The sequence below is a fragment of the Parasteatoda tepidariorum genome, chromosome 5, assembly GCF_043381705.1.
Source record: "Parasteatoda tepidariorum isolate YZ-2023 chromosome 5, CAS_Ptep_4.0, whole genome shotgun sequence".
NCBI classification, from domain to species: Eukaryota; Metazoa; Arthropoda; class Arachnida; order Araneae; family Theridiidae; genus Parasteatoda; species Parasteatoda tepidariorum.
Window position 1 is genome coordinate 33,233,794 of NC_092208.1, and position 19,179 is coordinate 33,252,972.

General features: G+C 28.5%; 1 protein-coding gene across 5 annotated transcripts in view; it reads left to right on the plus strand.

Annotated features, from left to right (window-relative positions):
• The window catches only part of LOC107450782 (glutamate receptor ionotropic, kainate 2-like), a 104,790-nt gene that overhangs the window by 62,959 nt on the left and 22,652 nt on the right, over positions 1-19,179 (plus strand). For 2 of the 5 annotated variants that reach the window (XM_071181264.1, XM_071181262.1), the window contains exons 6-10: positions 4,113-4,277; positions 5,059-5,211; positions 7,379-7,480; positions 9,102-9,203; positions 14,676-14,879. In XM_071181264.1, coding sequence (XP_071037365.1) covers positions 4,113-4,277; positions 5,059-5,211; positions 7,379-7,480; positions 9,102-9,203; positions 14,676-14,879 — 726 coding nt within the window. Of the gene's footprint in view, positions 1-4,112; positions 4,278-5,058; positions 5,212-7,378; positions 7,481-9,101; positions 9,204-13,504; positions 13,709-14,675; positions 14,880-19,179 lie in introns of all 5 variants that reach the window. The other 3 variants (XM_071181265.1, XM_071181263.1, XM_071181266.1) reach the window with 2 other exon arrangements.

Below are 19,179 nucleotides of genomic sequence, written 5' to 3' on the forward strand. Positions count from 1 at the left end.
GAAAAAATCCGCATCACTAAACCTTTCCAGCATTTATTCTTTTTTTAGTTTATAAGCGACGGATTAATGGCGCATTTCATCCACGCTAATGTGTATTTTATTCAGCATAAAATTAATTTAAGATCAAGAAAAATGGGGAGAAATTAAAATATTTAAAATAAATCGTAATTTATTTTTCTAATGGTGTTTTTGTCTTCATTAACACAGACATTCTTAAACAATTAATATCTAAGCATATTATGGCTCTAAAACAAAACAAATACCCTAACAATTACAAAGAACTTCATAAATTGAAATAAAAATAATAATAAAATAATAATAAATGCTGGAAAAAAACGCATCAATCTAACTTATAGTTAAGATATTTTCCATTGCGTTACGTAAATTCCGTTTGAGCTAGGTTGTTGCTATTTTTTTCCGCTTCGAAAAAAGTACGCGCTGTTTATATACATGCTCTAGTATTAGAGTGGAAACTCTCTGTCTATTTCTGTTTGGACATTGTAAATAAAAAGTAAATAAGGATCAAAAAATATGCAATAAACTTCTTTGATAGAGCTTTAATATGAGCTATAAGCTAGCAAATATACTGATGCTATCATTAAATGATTTGATAACACGGAATCATCAATAGTCTAATTTAAAACTAAAGCTGGTTCAGAACTAATGAGAGAATTAGACTTTCAACCGTCTCTCCCGAGCAATTTAATTGAAATTTATGAACTCTTTCTTGGAACGGGGCTAAAGTTGTCTCTCCTACACACTGTCCAAATTTCAGGCCGCTAGCAGAAGCTGTTCTGAAGTTCTAAGTGAGACACACATAGACAAGGTTATATTATTATAGATGTAGCACTTTAAATCAGGATGGCTCAGTGGTCATTGTGGAAAACTGAGGTTCGATCCCCTGCGGTGAGTTCAAGCCCACCCAGCTTCAGATCGATGGTTACCAGCTAATCTAGGAAGTACAGGCTATCTGTGTCCACAATGCCACAACTATGCCGTTGGTCACGAAATTATGGAGCCTTAACCTCAATGACGTGCTGACCCATTGCAGACTTTTGCGGGAATTCTTCTTTAGATGTAGTATTTAATGCTCATTCTCAAATTAAATGCCTTATGGAAGAGTGCAGATTTATTTTTAAAATGAGCAAGAAAATATTTGAGCATGTAGGAAAAAATTCTGGTAAAATTACCATACAGTATTACGTGATTAAAAACTTTATCCGCTTAAAAAATATATAATTATGAACTAACAATCAACCAAGGTTTAAGCGCTCATAAGCAGGCGCCCTTATTTGAGAGCTTCTGTCATGTCAGGTGTTATTTCCTAGTTATGTATTTTTGAAGTAAAATAAGCTTTGAAAAAGGTAACATCTTACCACTTCAGTGTCTGGGGATTATTTATTTAATACCGTACAGTATGCTGATGATTTTTTTGAAGAAAAAAAAGCCATAGCTCTGGTAATAATATTGCGATATTTATTTACGGTATTTAAACCATTCATTTAATAATTTTTCGTCCACATGATAATTGTTAACCGGAAATTCCCGTTTTCAAAACTTATCGTTATGTACTTATCTTCACATTTAGTAAAAAATACAAATCTGAAAGTTAACAAAATAACTACCGTGCTCTAAAATATCATTATAAAATTGGCATATTTTACCACATTTACCTAATTTTTACTGCATATTATGAAACAATATTTTAAAGTAAATTTTATCAAAATGATTACTAAAACACTTCGGTAGGAAAAATTTACGAGATTTTTAGTGCTCTCATAGAGCTAGAAACACGGTAAGTTATACCATATTCTGATAATTTCAATTGTACTTTTTTCTCAGTAATTAATCTAGAAATGTCAAAATTCAATATAAAAATTTCTAAGTCTTTTCTACAACACAATTCTGTATTTTTTTAAAGTACGTTTTTTCTTATAGTTTATAGAAATAAAAAAGTTTAAAACTTATTTGAAAAAAAAAACACTGAAGAATTTTAGTTTTTAAAAAGTATTCGCATGTAATATATTTTTTCATTTTATATTTTTATAATAGTAATGTATAGTGGATACACTTCAAAGCCCATACTTTTTCTGAAATCGTAGAATGTTTCACGAAATATTATATTCATTAAACACAGTAACATCATGTTTACATTCAAAAATTATTTCTTTCAAATATTGTGAGTGAATAATTTTTTTTTGTGTGCTTTTGTTTTGTTTAGAAATATTTCATAATACATGAGAAATAAAATTTAATACAAAATGAAAATAGAATAAATTTATTTAACGTTCATCATTTAATTAACGTCTATTAAATACACAAAAAAACAAGTTTCACGCCTAACTATAAAAAGAAGAAAAAATAAATTACGCATTGAAGTAATGCAATTTTTCACGAGTCTAATTTGAATGCAAATACACCCAACTCTTTAAAATATCGTGCCTAAAAGAAATTCTAAAGCACACGTAAATTTTCTATTAGTATGAGAAAAACATGTCTTTCTGTAGTTATAAGTTATGAAATTTCATGCAACTATCTGCTAACTTTTAAATTGTCATCCTTTCTTTGGTTCGTATTCGCAAAATATATTTCTTTTGACATAAACTTAAATCTTTATGAAAAATATACGATAATGATTCAAAACAGTAGTATTTATTTCAAATGTCAAAATACATTTTGAATTATATATCAGTGAACAAAGAGTTTAAAAAGATTATACTTAAAAATTTTGCCTAAGAATTAACTACATAGAATTTGTATTTTCCTTAAATCTCGAAGATATATCAAATTGCCAGTTAAACTCAAATGCCTTGAATTTTAAACAATTATAATTACATTTTGTAGACAATGTCATTTTCAATCTAAACATTCAAGAAATGTAAATACTAGAGATTGGTATTCATGTCGAGATAAATGTATTATTTTAAGGATTTTTAAATCTAAATGCAAAACTTTTAGTTCAATTCCACTTCTATTATGTACTTAGTATTCTATATGCAAATAATTTATCTGAAATGAAAAAAAAATATTAATTTAGTTGTAAAGAAAAAGCTTTTAGAAAATTTTCGTTTCATATTAAGTGAAATAGTAAAAATATTTCAGTGTAAAAGGAACTGTTTTAAAATAAATTCTTAATGTATCCGGATCAGTATTTCCATTGCACTCATACTCTTTCATTTAATCTTCGTAATTGATTAAGTGGTTGATTTTTCTTTTTTTTTCTTCCTTCAAGTCTTCTTAATGGCCTTGATATTCTATTTTAAACACTTATTAGAAAACAAATATTTGCTTTCTCGATAACTTAAAGTGTGTAACTTAAAATCCTTGAAATTTTTAAAGGTTATACTTAACATAAAACTAATAAAATGTTACAAGGTCTTGGTCTCGTTAAAGTGTATTATTATCAGATCTTATTTTACTCTTTTTTTTATTTTTAAACTGTGATCAGTTCTTATAAGCAGACGATTTTCTGACGAAGAGAATAGAAGACCTGTTAAAAGAATTATTTTCAATTCATGGTAGACAGTTTATTCCAATTATTTTTCTTTTACTTAACAATTTGCTTTATTTCCTCTGAAGGATTTGAAACTTAAATTAATTTACATTTTACACTTAATTTGTGCTGAAAATAACCTTTCAATGCCTGAACTGTCTATTTTTATTAACTTCCGTTTAAAACTTCTTGATTTTACTCAACTCTATTTAAAAATTATTGTAAAATTTTAGTTTTATTTGCATCGTTGTTAATCATTAATACCACTCCCTATAGTAAGTGTAAACATAAAACTGCTATATATACAATTAATTTGTTATGGGATTCCTTGTACTAACATTAAGTATGCAACTGCTACGCATGCTATAAGCATGTAATGTGCTCCCCTAAAATAACTACAAGTGTACTGCTGTACATACTATACGCATTTCATATGATTTCATGTAATAACTATAACTATATAACTGTTATAGATAGTATAAACATGTAATATAATTCTCTATACTATTGAGAATGTAACTGTTCTTTATACAATAAGAATGTAATGCAATACAAATTGTAAGTAAATCTATAAGCAATCATAAGTAACCATAAGTATGTTTTTCACCGTATTTTTCAGGATGTAGAGACTTATAACTTAGAAGATTTTAAATACAATTTTGTGAATATGACAGCATTTAGAATCATAGACACAGATTATTGTGGTGCGAAGAATACTCTAAAAGATATGGAAAAATTCCAATCTATAGGTCACCATATTATAAATAGAACAAATGTTATAAAGGTAAGTTGTTACCAATGAACAATAGCTTTTACATCCTATATGTAAATTTTTAATAGAGTATTTTATTTCGATCGTTTAATTCTTATATAATAAAGAAAGATTCATAATTTACGTCTTTTATATTAGCATATTGAAATAGTTTTACTTTGAACAACTGCTATATACAATTCAAGTCTATTTCTTTAGGAAAAAAAATTATTTATAGCAAGTGCATGCTTTATAAGAATCGACTAGACGCAGAGCACAAAATTTGCTCTTTTTTTATGTAACGAATATAAAAAGATATTTTTATAAGAAAAATATCAAAAAATCTCAAAAAATCTCTTCTTTCCTCCAATAAACTTCGAAATATTTCTGAACTGATTAGATCCGCTTAAATTATACACTTTCTGAACAGCTTTTAATGCATTCCAAGAATTAAAAAAAAAACACATCAGAATAACTTTAGGATAAAAGGAATTAAGCTGACATGATGTATTACCATTAAATGCTCATATTTTTTTTTCTAAATTCTTTTACTATTATCTATGGTATTCGAAATTAAATTTGTAAAATAAATCTTAAAAAATTACTTTAAAAGCAAAGTATTGAATACTCTATTTAAATGTTGAAAAGGCCTGGTGTAAAATGCTGAAAAGGTCATTATATTGGGATAAAACAGGAAACAAATTGAAACTGTTCATTCTTTTTAATTTTACAAAGAAGACAATATATTGACAAATATATTAGTACAGAAGACAATATATTAGTACAATATATTGTTGTTTTTTTTTACTTTTAGACCGAGCCAGCCCTTATCTACGATTCCGTGTACGCTCTAGCGTGGGGCTTAAATGCCTTGCAGGGTGGGGCTACCCTCCGTCCAGCCAATGTGTCTTGTGAAGAAGAAGTGCCCTGGACAGACGGAAGCAGTCTCTTCAACTATGTTAATTCAGTACGTAACATTTCCTTCTGTTTAATTTTATATTAAATTTGTCACAACTAAAATGAAGTTGAGATCAATTTATAAAGAATAAAAAGAATTTTTTAAATATACAAAAAACCATTTCGGTACAATCTCGGTAAAAGTTTGATTGTAATATTGAGCTATATTATTGGTAGCTTGAATCTTATTTATTCATATTTGATGTGACTGTTTTCAGGCACAAAAATAAATTATATTTTCTTTGAAAATAAAAATGTAATATCGTAAGTTTGAAACGTTCAATCTTTTGAACCGAAATGCTGTTTAGTTCAACCATTTATTAAAGTTCTAAGATATGTCAATGATACTCACTTAAGTTTTTACTGTTATCATCAATACCAAAATGCAGAATGTACACAAACGTAGTGTTCGTCATTTTCCTTGAATAAGTATGTCATTATTGTATTTATTTTTTGATATTTAATAGAAATATCGATTAAGTATATGTTTTAATAATTTAACTCAACCTTTGTTCATAACAAGGTAGTTTTCCTATTTCATAATTTCACCAAATATTTTTATAAGTCAAGAGAGTAGCTTGAAAAATTTTAAATATTGCTAAGGATTAAAAAGTTATTAAAACGTTATTAAGTCAGGTAGAAAAATATGTTCCCTCACGTTAAATATGATTAGTGTAAAACTGTATCTACGGTTAAAAAAAAATTTACTAGAAAATTACATGGAAGGAAACATCACGAAAGCCTCCCACGATTAGTCCAAATGTATGGGGATTTTAACCCATGTTTGTCTTATTACTACTGAATATATTTCATATTAGAAGATATCTCATATCAGAATTCATATCATGTAGCTACAACTGGATTCGAACCTCGGTTACCTCATTGCTGGGTGACTAACTCTCTATCCCCTGGGCTGATAAACTTGTATATATATATATATATATATATNTATATATATACACACACACAGAAAAACGTTCAGCGGCCTCCATCTGCAGTATTGTTGTAAAAAAATGTATTTATCCCTCTCGATATCTTCCTTTCATAGGCTCACAATTGACTTCAAAAGAAAGAAACTTCAATTTATATCAAAAGTTACAAAAATATAAATAGGTAAAGCAAAGAAAATTGAAGTAAAAGTGAATAGAAGTTGCCAGAAACAATTCTGAACCTTTATTGGAATGCTAAAAAATATAAAGGAGAGATAAGAGCCGTTTCCAATTTGAACTGTTATACAATATCATGTTATCATCGTTAATGTTTCGACTACCCAAATTGTCTAACCCACTAGACTAATTCCATAAGTCCCTTAACTTCCATAAAACAGACAACAGGAGAGGTTTAAAATCAATGCTTGAAATATTTTTCACTTTAAGCAAATAATAAGAGTCTTCCGCCCCTGTTCATATAAGAGACAAGTCAAGTGACCATTGGTATACGCATTGCTGCCTTTTAAATTTCTCAGGGCATTTTCTGTAAACTATTCACGTAAAAAGACGGACCCCCCTCGAAGAAATCATTTTTTACACTCGGTTTTCTTTTTTTGCAGTCGTTATAGTTACATATTGATAATAAGTAAAATTACTTCCGCTTTATTGCTTCCTATTGTGTCACATAATTTGTTGATTTTTCTAATATAGTTAATTATTTCTCAAGCCCAAGTTCTATTTAGTTGCAATTGACATGTTAACAGCCTGTTCTTACATAAAATTATAATACAGGGTGTTCCAAAATTCTCTTTACAACTTCAAAAATTCATAACTTCGAGATATTTATATTCTGTCTTTTGCATGTATTACTGCAACTAATAAAGTTTTGTTTATTACACTTCAACATGCGCACAATTGGTGGCCCTAAGCACTTCCAGTATGTGATCAATTTCAAGCCAGGTGATGTAAAGATAATTTTGGAACACCCTGTACTTATGTATTTAATAAGCAAAATGACCACTATTTTCTCAAAAATATGGAGTTTAAAAAAATATTGCGAGTCAACCACGGGGGTAGGGGAACTGAGAGAACAGGTGGGTTTAACTTCGCAGCAACTTAAAAAAGTATTATTTGGCTTACAAGAATAAACTGATAAATTAACCTTATGTTTTTCAAACTTGTTCTTTGTTACAAAATTCCAAATTGTTAGAAATATGATAACTACTCTTTTTTTATTTTGTTTTTTAGGTTGAATTTTGTGGATTGACAGGAAAAATTCAATTCAAAGAAGGTCGACGTAGCAATTTAAAGCTTGATTTACTGAAATTACGACAAAACAATATGGAAAAAGTAAGTTATCTTTGTTGAACTTATTTAAAATTAATTAAACTTTTCTCTGAGGTTAGAAACGTTGAATTATGTCAAAAATAATGAATGGCACATTATAAATCCTTAAATTTTTGGAGGAATTTAGCGTTTTAAGTAAATGCTTTGCTCGTTTTTTTATTGTTTTTTTATTTAAGAAAATTTTTAATCTCATACAAAGACAGTACATTTAAAATATTTATTTATATATAATAAAAAGTTAAAGGTAGTTAAAGTAACACATTCATCAAACAGAAATTACGAGAGGGGAAAAAATTCTTGTAAAAATATCGTACTCTTTGTTGCAATAACATTTCTGGAGAAAAAAAATGCATAATACCGGTTAATAAAACAAAAATATGAGGTATTTAAAACATTCATTTGGTAGTTTTTCGGTTCATATGGTACAGCTTTACTGGAAATTCTGACTTCAAAATTGTTCTTCTTATTTACACACACTTAGTAAAAATTTCAAACTGAGGAGTAAGTTTGACCAAATAAATGGATTTCATACCATTCGCTAAGTTATGATGATAAAGTTGCTAAGTTTAAGCACACTTGCCAAACTTTATCGCATATCATAAAACTATATTTTACAGTTACCTTTACCTAAAATTCTTGGCCATAGATGGCGCCGCTGGGAAACAAGAACAATCGCAACCCCACTGCCTAAACAGGTATACGTCAACAACCTTTACCGAATTCATTACCAAAGCGCTTTGATAAATATTACCAAGCTTTCTGATGTTCCAATAGAGCACTAACGTTTACCATGATTTGGTAGTTTTGACTACACATTTTAAGCACAGTTTACTCATATTTTATAAAGAAGAGTCAGAAACTAATGACCATAAAGAATTCATATTGACTTAAAGAACAAAATCTTCCGAAAGATTGATAGACTTATAATTCAGGAGTTTTATATTATTTCAGAAGATCAAAAGACCTAAACATTGATGTCATATTGTCAGATTATTTAGAACACCAAAAGCAGAATTAAAATAAGTTGCTTTGTAATAACAATGCAGAAAAATAAATTGGATAGGCGTTTCTAAATAAATATGTAACGTACTGATTCAATGATAAATCAAATTGCTGTTAACTTTAATACTGTACATTTTTGAGAGCGAACTTAAATACAGAGACTGTTTCCGACTCAAATTCAAAACTCTTCTTCGACTTACTTATTTGCCCATTTACCATTGATTTTACCGTGGAATACCTTTGTTATTTTCCCCTGATTGCAACTCAAATGCAGGTTGATTTTCTTAAATGAAGTTTTTCTTGAAGCCAAGCAGAGTTACAAAGCTGAAATTTCTGGCCCTGATTCGATAGTTCCATTGATTGCCCGTTTTTAATTTATCTCATAAAATAAAATTAAAGCAAAAAAAAACATGTGCGAAATTTAAAAAAAAATAAATCACATTTTCTGTTTACGATTCAATGAAGAGACAAAGTTACGAAATTTTATTTATTATTTAATAAAGGTAGCAATGTTAATTTATTGTTTACTTTTAAAGTTATCTAGTAAAGTAATTAAAAAAATATGAGAATGCATTTTTATTGTTTCCCAAAATTGCAACGCAGATATATTTTTTATTTTCAGGTAGGTGAATGGTCAACAGCAAATGGCTTGAATGTAACGAATCACGATGCATTCCATGAATTTGGGACCACAAATATTACACTTCGAGTTACTACTATAGAAGTAAGTTTATCTGATCTAATTACAAAAAAAGGCAAAACATTTAAACTTCCTGCATTATTTGTGACTCTCTTTACCCATCCATGAAAATTAAATCAGATTCGAGTTGAACGACAGCATCTACTAAGCATTATTTTCTATTAAACATAAAGAATTGCGTTTGATTTAAAAATAATTCCTATTTAATTTTAATCACCACATATATTTATAAAATTTTTCTTGACGTCATTTCAATTCAAATTCATAACATGGCTTGAAGGTATATTTTGATAGTCCAACCAAAAGAAATTATCAGTTACCAACATATTTTGATGGTATTTTTCAATGATCCAAGAAAAAAATGCATCAAGAACCAACATGGTTTGTTGGCAATTTTTGATGGTCCAACAAAAAAATTTCTCAGGAACCAACATATTTTGTTGGTTTCCAACTTATATTTCATCATAATTTCTGATAACACCATCAATATTGACCATCACCCCATGTTAGAAAACCAACATGCGTTGATGGTTTTGTTTGAAAGAGAAGAAATGTGTGTGATACTCCGTAATAACTCGCATCCATAGAAAACTGATCTAGTCTAAATATATTTTAAATCTGAAGATGTTTAGAGGTTATAGTGGTCAGCCAGTTCTCCAATCCTGAATACCATAAATCATGATTGGAATGCTCAAGGTATTTATAGTTGGAATATCTTTCAAACATCTACCTAAACCGTATGAAAGTTAATTGTTCAACCGAATTTGACGTCAGGAACAGTAATATCCTTTACTAAACTCTTTCTCCATTTTTTTTATTCATCTTCGGAATATATTGCTCTAATACTCATTAAATCATAATCGTCAATTCATTACATTACATTTTTTGTTGTTGTTGTTATGTTTTCATGCATTTTCTTATAAAATGTAGCCTGATTTATTTCCCTATGAATTGATTTTTCCACAAAAATATGCGTGTTCTTTAGCTTTTAAGCAATAATACAGACAAAATTTGTGAGTTCTTTTTGTTAATTTTACAGAACAGAAATGAATTTAAACTCAATTTTTGCAAATTTTCGAGTTTTAATGAAAAATGTATTCTTAATTTTTATTATTAACATAATTCTAAATTTTTGTTTAGTTGCCATACCACATTACCGTAATTTTTACCATAATTTTTTAAATTATATTTTAAAAACTCTAATCAACCCTAAATAAATGGTGACATTCATTTTGAGAGGCAATCTAAAATAATTTTTAACACGGTAGTTTATCATAACTTAAAATTCTTGAATTCCGGTTTTGATTATTAAAACTTTTTATAAATAAGAAATGCAAGAAACTTCCGCAAAATATAAGACAAAATAACTGTGAGATACGTCTAAAGAAATAGAAGATCCATTAACTGTACTGAATAGAAAACTCATTGACTTTTACATCATGAAATTTTTTCCTCATAAATATTTCGTTGAACTATTTTAAAAATAAGTAAAAAATAATTACGAATAATAATGACAATTTTTTCATGAAAAGAGATTAGAAATAAAAGCATTTTGTATGGATTTTTTTTTTGATGTTATATTATGCATTGTAAAAAAGCGATTGTGATAAACATATCTCTTAAAATGAAGCTAAAAAATAATAAATGAAGAAAAAAATTTACTTACAACAGGAAGTATAGAACATATTTTCTTAGGAAATAAGACAAAAAAAAAGAAGCTTGGGGGGAAAAAGCAACTTTAATATAATACCAAGCTTAAAACTTATTTCTTGATTGCGAAATTTCAATAAAAAATATTTACTTACATAACAGAAATTAATTTTTGGAAAGTGTTTTCTCAGAATACTGATTTATTTTAGAGCAGACTATAGAAGTTTTCAAAAAAGAACCAAATATAACGGTAGAGAATTGAAATTTTTTTTCATTGTTTTTCATTTTAGCGTCTTTTTGATGCATAATAATCCTAAGAAGCAAAATTAATTTAAAGATTGTGTTTCAAGGAAGAAAGAAAAGAAAATGTTACAAAAAAAGAAACAAAAATACTCTAAGATGTTGCAATTTATTTATTTATTTTGATGAAAGTCGGACATGATGGGAAATTTAAACAATTTAGTTAATATTTTTTGATAATTTTTTTATCAATTATATTTTTATGGCTTAACATAGGAAATATTTAAATACATTGAATTTTTAAATAAAATTTGAAATATTCGCATAAAAAAGAATTCATTGCTAGCAAATGTTTCATGAGCAAACGGTAGAAGCTAAAGAAATATGAGATCTCAATTTACTAATTTTTTTATGCAAAATATTATTTTGAAAAATGCTTATTTTTAGTAAAATGCCTTAATGATAGTATTTGCTTTCTAAAAATATATAAATAAATACATTGTTTTGTTTTAGTTAGTTATTTCAGTTTATTCAATTATTTAAAATAATGGCATTACTAAATGAGATGCATCCCCCATTAAACAAACTGTAATTATTATTTTAAGAACCCTTCATGAAGCATCTAATTCTAACATTAATCTGATAGAGTTGCTCATCAGAAATGCATTAGCGTCGTCTAAATTGTAAAAAATAGCACCTTGAAATGGATTTTCCATGTTAGGTGTAAAGAAAGATTCTAATGTAAATATCTTAAATTCGTCAAGAAGTATTTCTTTCAAACGGGTAAAGTTGAATATTTTACTCAAATTTATTCTACTCTAGAAATTTGCATTAACAAATTTATTAGCTCTTCCTTCATGTTTGAATTATTGTTATAGAAATTATTTCTTGCAGGATTCTTTTGTTTCTCACTAAAAGCAAAAAATATAATTTCATTTATTAATAAATTATATATTCATTTTGAGAAATATTTTCTATCATAAATGACATTTTTTAACAACTACCGAACAAGTTTTATTTACAATAACAAATTCCTTCAGCTGCAAGATTTGCTATTTATAAATTCCTTTTAAAAAATATAAATTTTTCTCTCATAAATTTACAGTACAATTTACTAATGTTCTAAGGTTCTACAGTAAAATTTACTAATGTTATTCTATAAGAAATTTTAGCTAAATTTGAGAAGTTGGCTATTAATTTATGCGGGCAGATCACTTGTTTCAGAAAAAAATTCCAATATCCATAAACGTAAGGAACTTCAGCAAAACCAATTAAATTGACCGTTTGTTCAGTAGAGTTAACAGTTTATTTATATGGTTATTATGGAAAATAAACTTAACTTGTTGGTGCACACCTTTTTAGCTCATGAGGCAATGGGCACGCAGGTCTCTAAATTGATCACAACCGTAACCAAAGTACCCTCTCCACATTTGTGACAACGAACATGCCCAAATTTTAACTCCTTGGTAGATGGCTGCATTATACTTTTTTACATCGTTCGACGGTTCGATTTGAGTCGTCAAACAAATCACTTGAGTCTCACACAACGCCAAGGCTTGAACTGAACATTACTTTTACGAGCGTAACTTTAACTTACGGTCAGTGACCATAGATTTTGCGAAGAAACATTTGCAGACAGACCTGTATTTTTATTGTAACGTTAGATTTTTGGGTATAAATTAATTTTTACGGTCAGTCACTGTAACTGTTGCTGATCACTTTCCGTTATCTCACGAGGAAATGTCTTTTAAAGTATAATAGATTTTTTCTTACGACAGGAAGGTTGAAATTCTAGTATGTTTTGTAAATTTTCGTAATTTTTTTTTTCAATTTTATTTTATTGCAGCACTCAAAATTGCTTAAAAATAAATAAAACACTCAGTAATTTAGACTCGCAAATTTAATAAAAACTGTCGGATCAAGATAGTGCTTTTATTATTTCTACGAGTTATAAGTTTGGAAATAGCTAAAAGTAATGAATGCATACTCATTCTACTATCTTTTCAGTTTGCACTGTCAAGTATTTTAAAAATTTTACCTCTAGTTTTAACTGCATTTACTCTCCGAAATAAAACTCTCATTTTTAATGATTCAGAAATCCTCGAGGTTTATTTTGTTATTAAAAACAGTCATTTTATCTCGAAGTTACGTATGTTTAATAAAAAGCGAACTCTCAAACACTTCACCGATATGTTGCATTAAGCCTACTGTATTTAGCAAAATATGTTTCCCCAAAAAAGGGAAGATAGTTATTTCCTTAGTCTAATGAATCATCGGCTCAGATCATATCTTGGGAAACATTTCTGTCAATTAATGACAAATTTGACTGTAAAATTCACTTAAAATTATCTGACTGAGGTACAAAACTAAATATGCCATTTATTGCATTTGAATTAGCTAAAATTTATTTTAGTAAGAACTCTTTACATACGCAGGCTGATCCTTACGTGATGGTGAAAGAAAATACGAGCTTGAAAGGTAACGAACGTTTTCACGGATTTTGTATAGACCTCCTCCATGCCATTGCTGATCGGCTCCAGTTTGATTATGCTATCGAACTAGTCCCAGATAGAAAATATGGAGCTGTAGACACGTCGAATGGAGATTGGAACGGCATGGTGAGGGAATTATTGGTAAAGGTTAGTAAAAGAATGGAAATAATACAAAACCAATACAATAAAATTTATAAAAAAAACTTCAACAATCAGGATCTGCTCAATAGTAGAAGATATTAGTCTCTGAATAATTCCATTAGACTTTACCATAGGCAATTTGTTTGATGCAAAGATCTAAAATTGCATCACATTTAAATGCTTAAAAAGCTTGATATCCCTCACTAAAAATCCTGCGTTGTAAAATGTTCTAACTATTAATAATTTTAGAGGGTGTCCCGAAATTCAAACAAGATTTGAAATTAGCGTCATTGCTCCATATAGTTTCGTCCACATGGAGAATGAAACGGCTGACAGTTTAGATTTATTGAAAACGATGCACCACACTAAAAACGCATTAACAGATTTGTTGGTGATTAGTAACTGAGAAAGGTTCGTGTATGCAAAACCGAAACTGTAAAATGTCCATTGATGAACTTTTATTTGTGCTTGATTGACGTAGTTTTTTGCTTTAATCCACTCATCTAAAAGTTAACCTTATCCTTCTTTTGGATTAGACTGATTGCTTTAAGCTTTTTTGACAAATCTAACACTTAAAACGACAATCCTATATACACCCACGTAATGAGAAGAATCGAGCACTGTATCAGCAAAATTCAGTTAGATTTATATCAAATGGTCATTAAAATATCATCAAAAAAGTGCAGTTCAGCCAGCAAAAATGCGGAGGCCATCTGTCCTATTATACATAGTCCTATTATGCATAGGGCATTCTATATCAATATAAATTTTGTAAATCTAGAAAATTTACAATTTTTAAGTAAAAATTTGTTCTTTTTAAAAATCAAATCTTGTGCGATTCGAGGGACACCCTGTATTTCCAAAATACTGCAATCCTGTTACTTTTGCTTCTAGAATCTTTAGGTAAGCTTTCTTATTAGATTTATTTTCTTCTTTCATTGTGCTCTCCTCCATGCTTGACCTTTCCCATTAGTCTACACCCTATGTGATGCTAAAAAGTGACCGCAATTTAACTGGAAATGACCGTTTCGAAGGCTTCTGTATTGACCTCCTGCGGACGATTGCGGAATTGCTTGGTTTCAACTACGAGTTGTACTTGGTGCCTGATAACAAGTTTGGTGCAGAAAACACCACTTCCGGTGAATGGAGTGGTTTGGTCAAAGAAATAATTGAAAAGGTATTTCATAAAGTACTGATAATACGAATTGTGTGCCTTTGTACCTAGAACTAGCAGTCATTTTGACAACAGTCAAAAAAATTACAATTTATAAATTATATATACATATATAATTTATAAATTGCCTTATATAAACAGTGTAAAGCTGTAAAATCACATATTGCTGCAATTTCAGACAAATTTAAAATGGACTCAAATTAAAAAATAAATTGAGCCATTAAATAAGTTTGTTCGATTCATGGTTACAGAAACAATATTTATAGAGTCAGTATGAAGCACTATCTGTTGACTTAAACGCAGTCAGGCAGAAAATATTGCAAAATTTAAGCTTAATTTAACACATAACGCACTTTCAAAGATTAAATGTTATAAAATTAATATCACAAAATACTTAATTTGTTTACATTTTTTTTTGATTTTTATAAACAATACTTTAGCTTCGTTTAAAAGGAGAAGAAACAGATGCTTATACTGAACTCATTTAAGGAATGCGAAGGAAAGAAATATATATTTTAAAAAAATTGACTTATACTTGGAAAGACAATATAGAAATATAAATGCTTCATTTCTTAGGTAGAAATTAATAGAATTGTTTTTGACGGTACTCTGTTTTGCGCCTATTAAAAGTTTCTTCAGAACAAAGTCATTACCATAATATCTCAGGTGCTTTTCAGATAAATAAAACAATAACGAGAAAAATGAACATTGTCTTTTTTTCGGCATCAAATTTCGAAAAAGAAGAAAAACTATTCCTCATTTTTTATTATTAAAAAAGCATTTCATTTTTTATTTCTTTTTTAATTTTTAATTCTCCTCGGCTTTTTCAGCTGGCAATTTTTTCTTTACTTAAATATATATATGTATATGAGTTGGAAAACAATTTGCAAGCGCTGTGTTAATTTGCAGCTCCCGTTGCCGTGCCGGAGGGCTGCTGCATCGGGCTCACGGCTATGGAAAGTATAAAAACAAATCTTAATGGGTAAAAGTAACATGTACCAGTATTTTAAAGAAAAAAATTTTTTGATGCTTAATTTTACTACATTCATTAAGTTAATAAGCATCATTTTTCTTCTTTTAACTTATTTTTTTAACTAAAGTTACGGAAAAAGTTACTTTGTCAGGAGTTTTATTTATAATGCTCCTTACTGAAATAAAACTCCATTTCTTCAATCTAATTAAACTGGATCTGTACCTAAACGTAAATTGTGGACTTACAACAATCTACTTATCTACAACGCATAAAATCACGAGAAGAAGATTTCAGTATTTGCTATTATATTACTAAAAGACTAACCTTACGTTAAAAAATCAAATGATTTGCAAGGTTCCGTCGCAACAGCAAATGTGTCGGTCAAGGTCCTCCAGTTTCCTCCGAGAACCTCTAAGGTCCACCAGTTTCATGACATGATGCCGGTTATATTATGCCCAGTGTGAACCAGGATGCTTCACTTTCTAAGAAAACTGGCATCTCTTAAATTAGAAGATGAGTGCGCTTTAAACTGTCAACGAAGATAGAACTATGTTCTTTTGTAATAAGATCTCAGTGCTTTTTAGCATTGTAGCTACATGAACCCTTAAAATATTTATGAATAGCATACATGTTACGATGCTATAATGTTGCATCATTTTTCTGTGCACAAGGAAAAAAAGTAAACACAAAAAGCTTTACTAAGCATTAAATGTTTTCATGTTTTCCATCGCTTATTATTTACATTTAGCTGTAAACTGAAATGTTTTACTGATGTAGCATTGAAACTTATGTACTATTTAAACTATTTCAATATAAAAAATTTATCGTTTTTATAAACAGTTTGTATATTTTATTATCAGTTTCACGACCTTTATTTCATTCTTCGTAATGAGATTTACATTAATGGTAAACCGGCTGTAATATTGCCTTATCCCTCTTAATAAAACAATATTATGAATTGCTTTTATTTCCCTCATATTATGCATAGTTTTGGCATATATATATGCTTATTTCTAAACTCGTTGGAAATTATTATTCGTTGTTCAAAAGCCCATTAAAAATTCCAACTACGTTTTCAAGAAACTTGGCACAACGCTGAAATAATTTCATTGATAAACCAAATAAATTCATTGATTATTAACGAATCAGGAAGCCCATTATATATGCTTCATTGGTATTCCATTGATCAAAATATATACTTGACAATGCTCTTTTTAAAACAGCAAACGCTTGAAATGATATGAAAAGAAAGAAACAGAGAGCTTCATTTACATAAACATACACGAGCTCTCTAATTATTTAAATGATATTCAGTGTTCTGTTTACCAAAAAAATAAGATTTAAAGTTGAAAAAATTTAAAAGTACTAAGTTTAAAAAATAATAATAAATAAATAAATATCTTTCATTACATTAATTAATGCCTATGAATATTTATATTTGTTTCAGATAATCTAAGCTTCTTATTAATCGAATCACAGACAAAACACTTAAAATAAGTAAAAGCTAAAGATGAATTTATGAAAAGTACTTCGTAATATATATTGCATTAAATCTTGGGTAGAATTTTTTTTTAATTTGCTAACTGAATTTTCTTTAGAATGAAATGAATTAAATTTATGAAACATGAATGAAACGTAAATCTAAGAAGTTGAAAAACTTCCAGAATTTCTTTTTATAATCAATTGAAGTAAAACCAAAGAAACAGAAAACGTCCTACAATTTATGTTTTTGTTATTTGCGATTTAATCGATTTGTGTCAACTTGCTGGTTTATATTAGTATTTTATTAAACTCGTTTTCACTTTGTGTTAATTCGTTTTTATTCGAGGAATTTTGCACTTTTACTTATCATCCAGTACGTTCTTGTACATAAGTTATTAAGTAACTGCACGTACTTCTCTAACACTGGCTCAAACGCGCTTGAAGATGCTCATCACAGTTACTGCAAATCTTACGACTGGAATAATCAGTAAATCTGAGAATTCTCCTTATTATTCCACAATCACGCCTATATTTTATTAGTACCTTTACCTTTAAACTTGAGTAAAAAAAATGGCGAGAAAATATAACTATCGTTATTTAATAGTAATTTTAAGTAATCATGAGCCATTTCTTTTAATAATAGCTCATCACCATGGCAACCGTTACTATAAATGTTTCTTATTATAAAACTAGGGGGCTAAGCCCCCTGTTCGCTGCCACTCATCAGCCCCGATGATTGCTTCGCAATTATTGTCTTTTCTTGGCAGAAAACAGTTTTTCTACTAAAGTTAAAATTAATCACTTAACATATATTTCCTAAAAGGAATTCTGTGTGCTTACGCTTGAGCCTCTACTTCTCACTTCCAAATATTACTATCTATTAGTATTATAAACATTTAGATCTCTTGGTGAACAAAAGTTATTTTTTGAAGTAATCATTTTTTAAAATAACATTTATATTCTTATAACAATATATTGTTCAAACAAATTTGATGAGTTCACAACCATAATTTAATATTTTCGCTAATAATAGCAGTACTGGAAAATAACTTAAAATTAGGGATACAAATATATTTAAAGGGAAACAATACCTTTCCGACTTTTATTAATTTGATGCTGATGACAAGCAAAACAATATTGAAATGAATAAGGAAAAACTGGATAAGTAAAAATTATTACCGATGCGTTCTAAAATTATTACACATGTGTTCTCAATATTAATTGGCTGTTTTGTGCCCTGCTGACTGCAAGTGTTCTGTGATTGACTATTTTTATCATTTCACTCTCTTCTTATATTATATAAAGAAATAAATGAAAAAAAGGAACAATGAATTAAAAGTTCATCAATAAATCAACATATCGATATATTAACGAATATCTAAATTAGGAAAGTTTAGCATTTGTGCATCAGCAGTTAAATGGATAGGTGAAATAGGGATTACGCAAATTAATTTATAGATTAATAAAAATCAAGAGGCGGAACTTAATTACCAATTTTTTTTTATATATTATAATAAACTTTTATGATTATAATACTTATCAAGTTCATGCCTTATTTTAGCTTATAACGAATTAAAAAGTGATCTGAACAGTTCACTAAATGGAGAAGTAAATGCACTACTCAAACAATTTACAATTCCATTAATGTGCACCTTATTCTTTCCCCTATGCCCTAATACTAGCACAAATATTTCGACCTTACTTCGTTTCGTGGACTGTAAAAAAAGACAAACTATTATTGACGCGAATCGTATTTGCGAGAGTTTAAGTGGCGACGATTACTTAAAAGTATGTTTTTTTCTTATATGTTGGGAGCCATTAAAAATTTTATAGCTCTTTAACAAATTA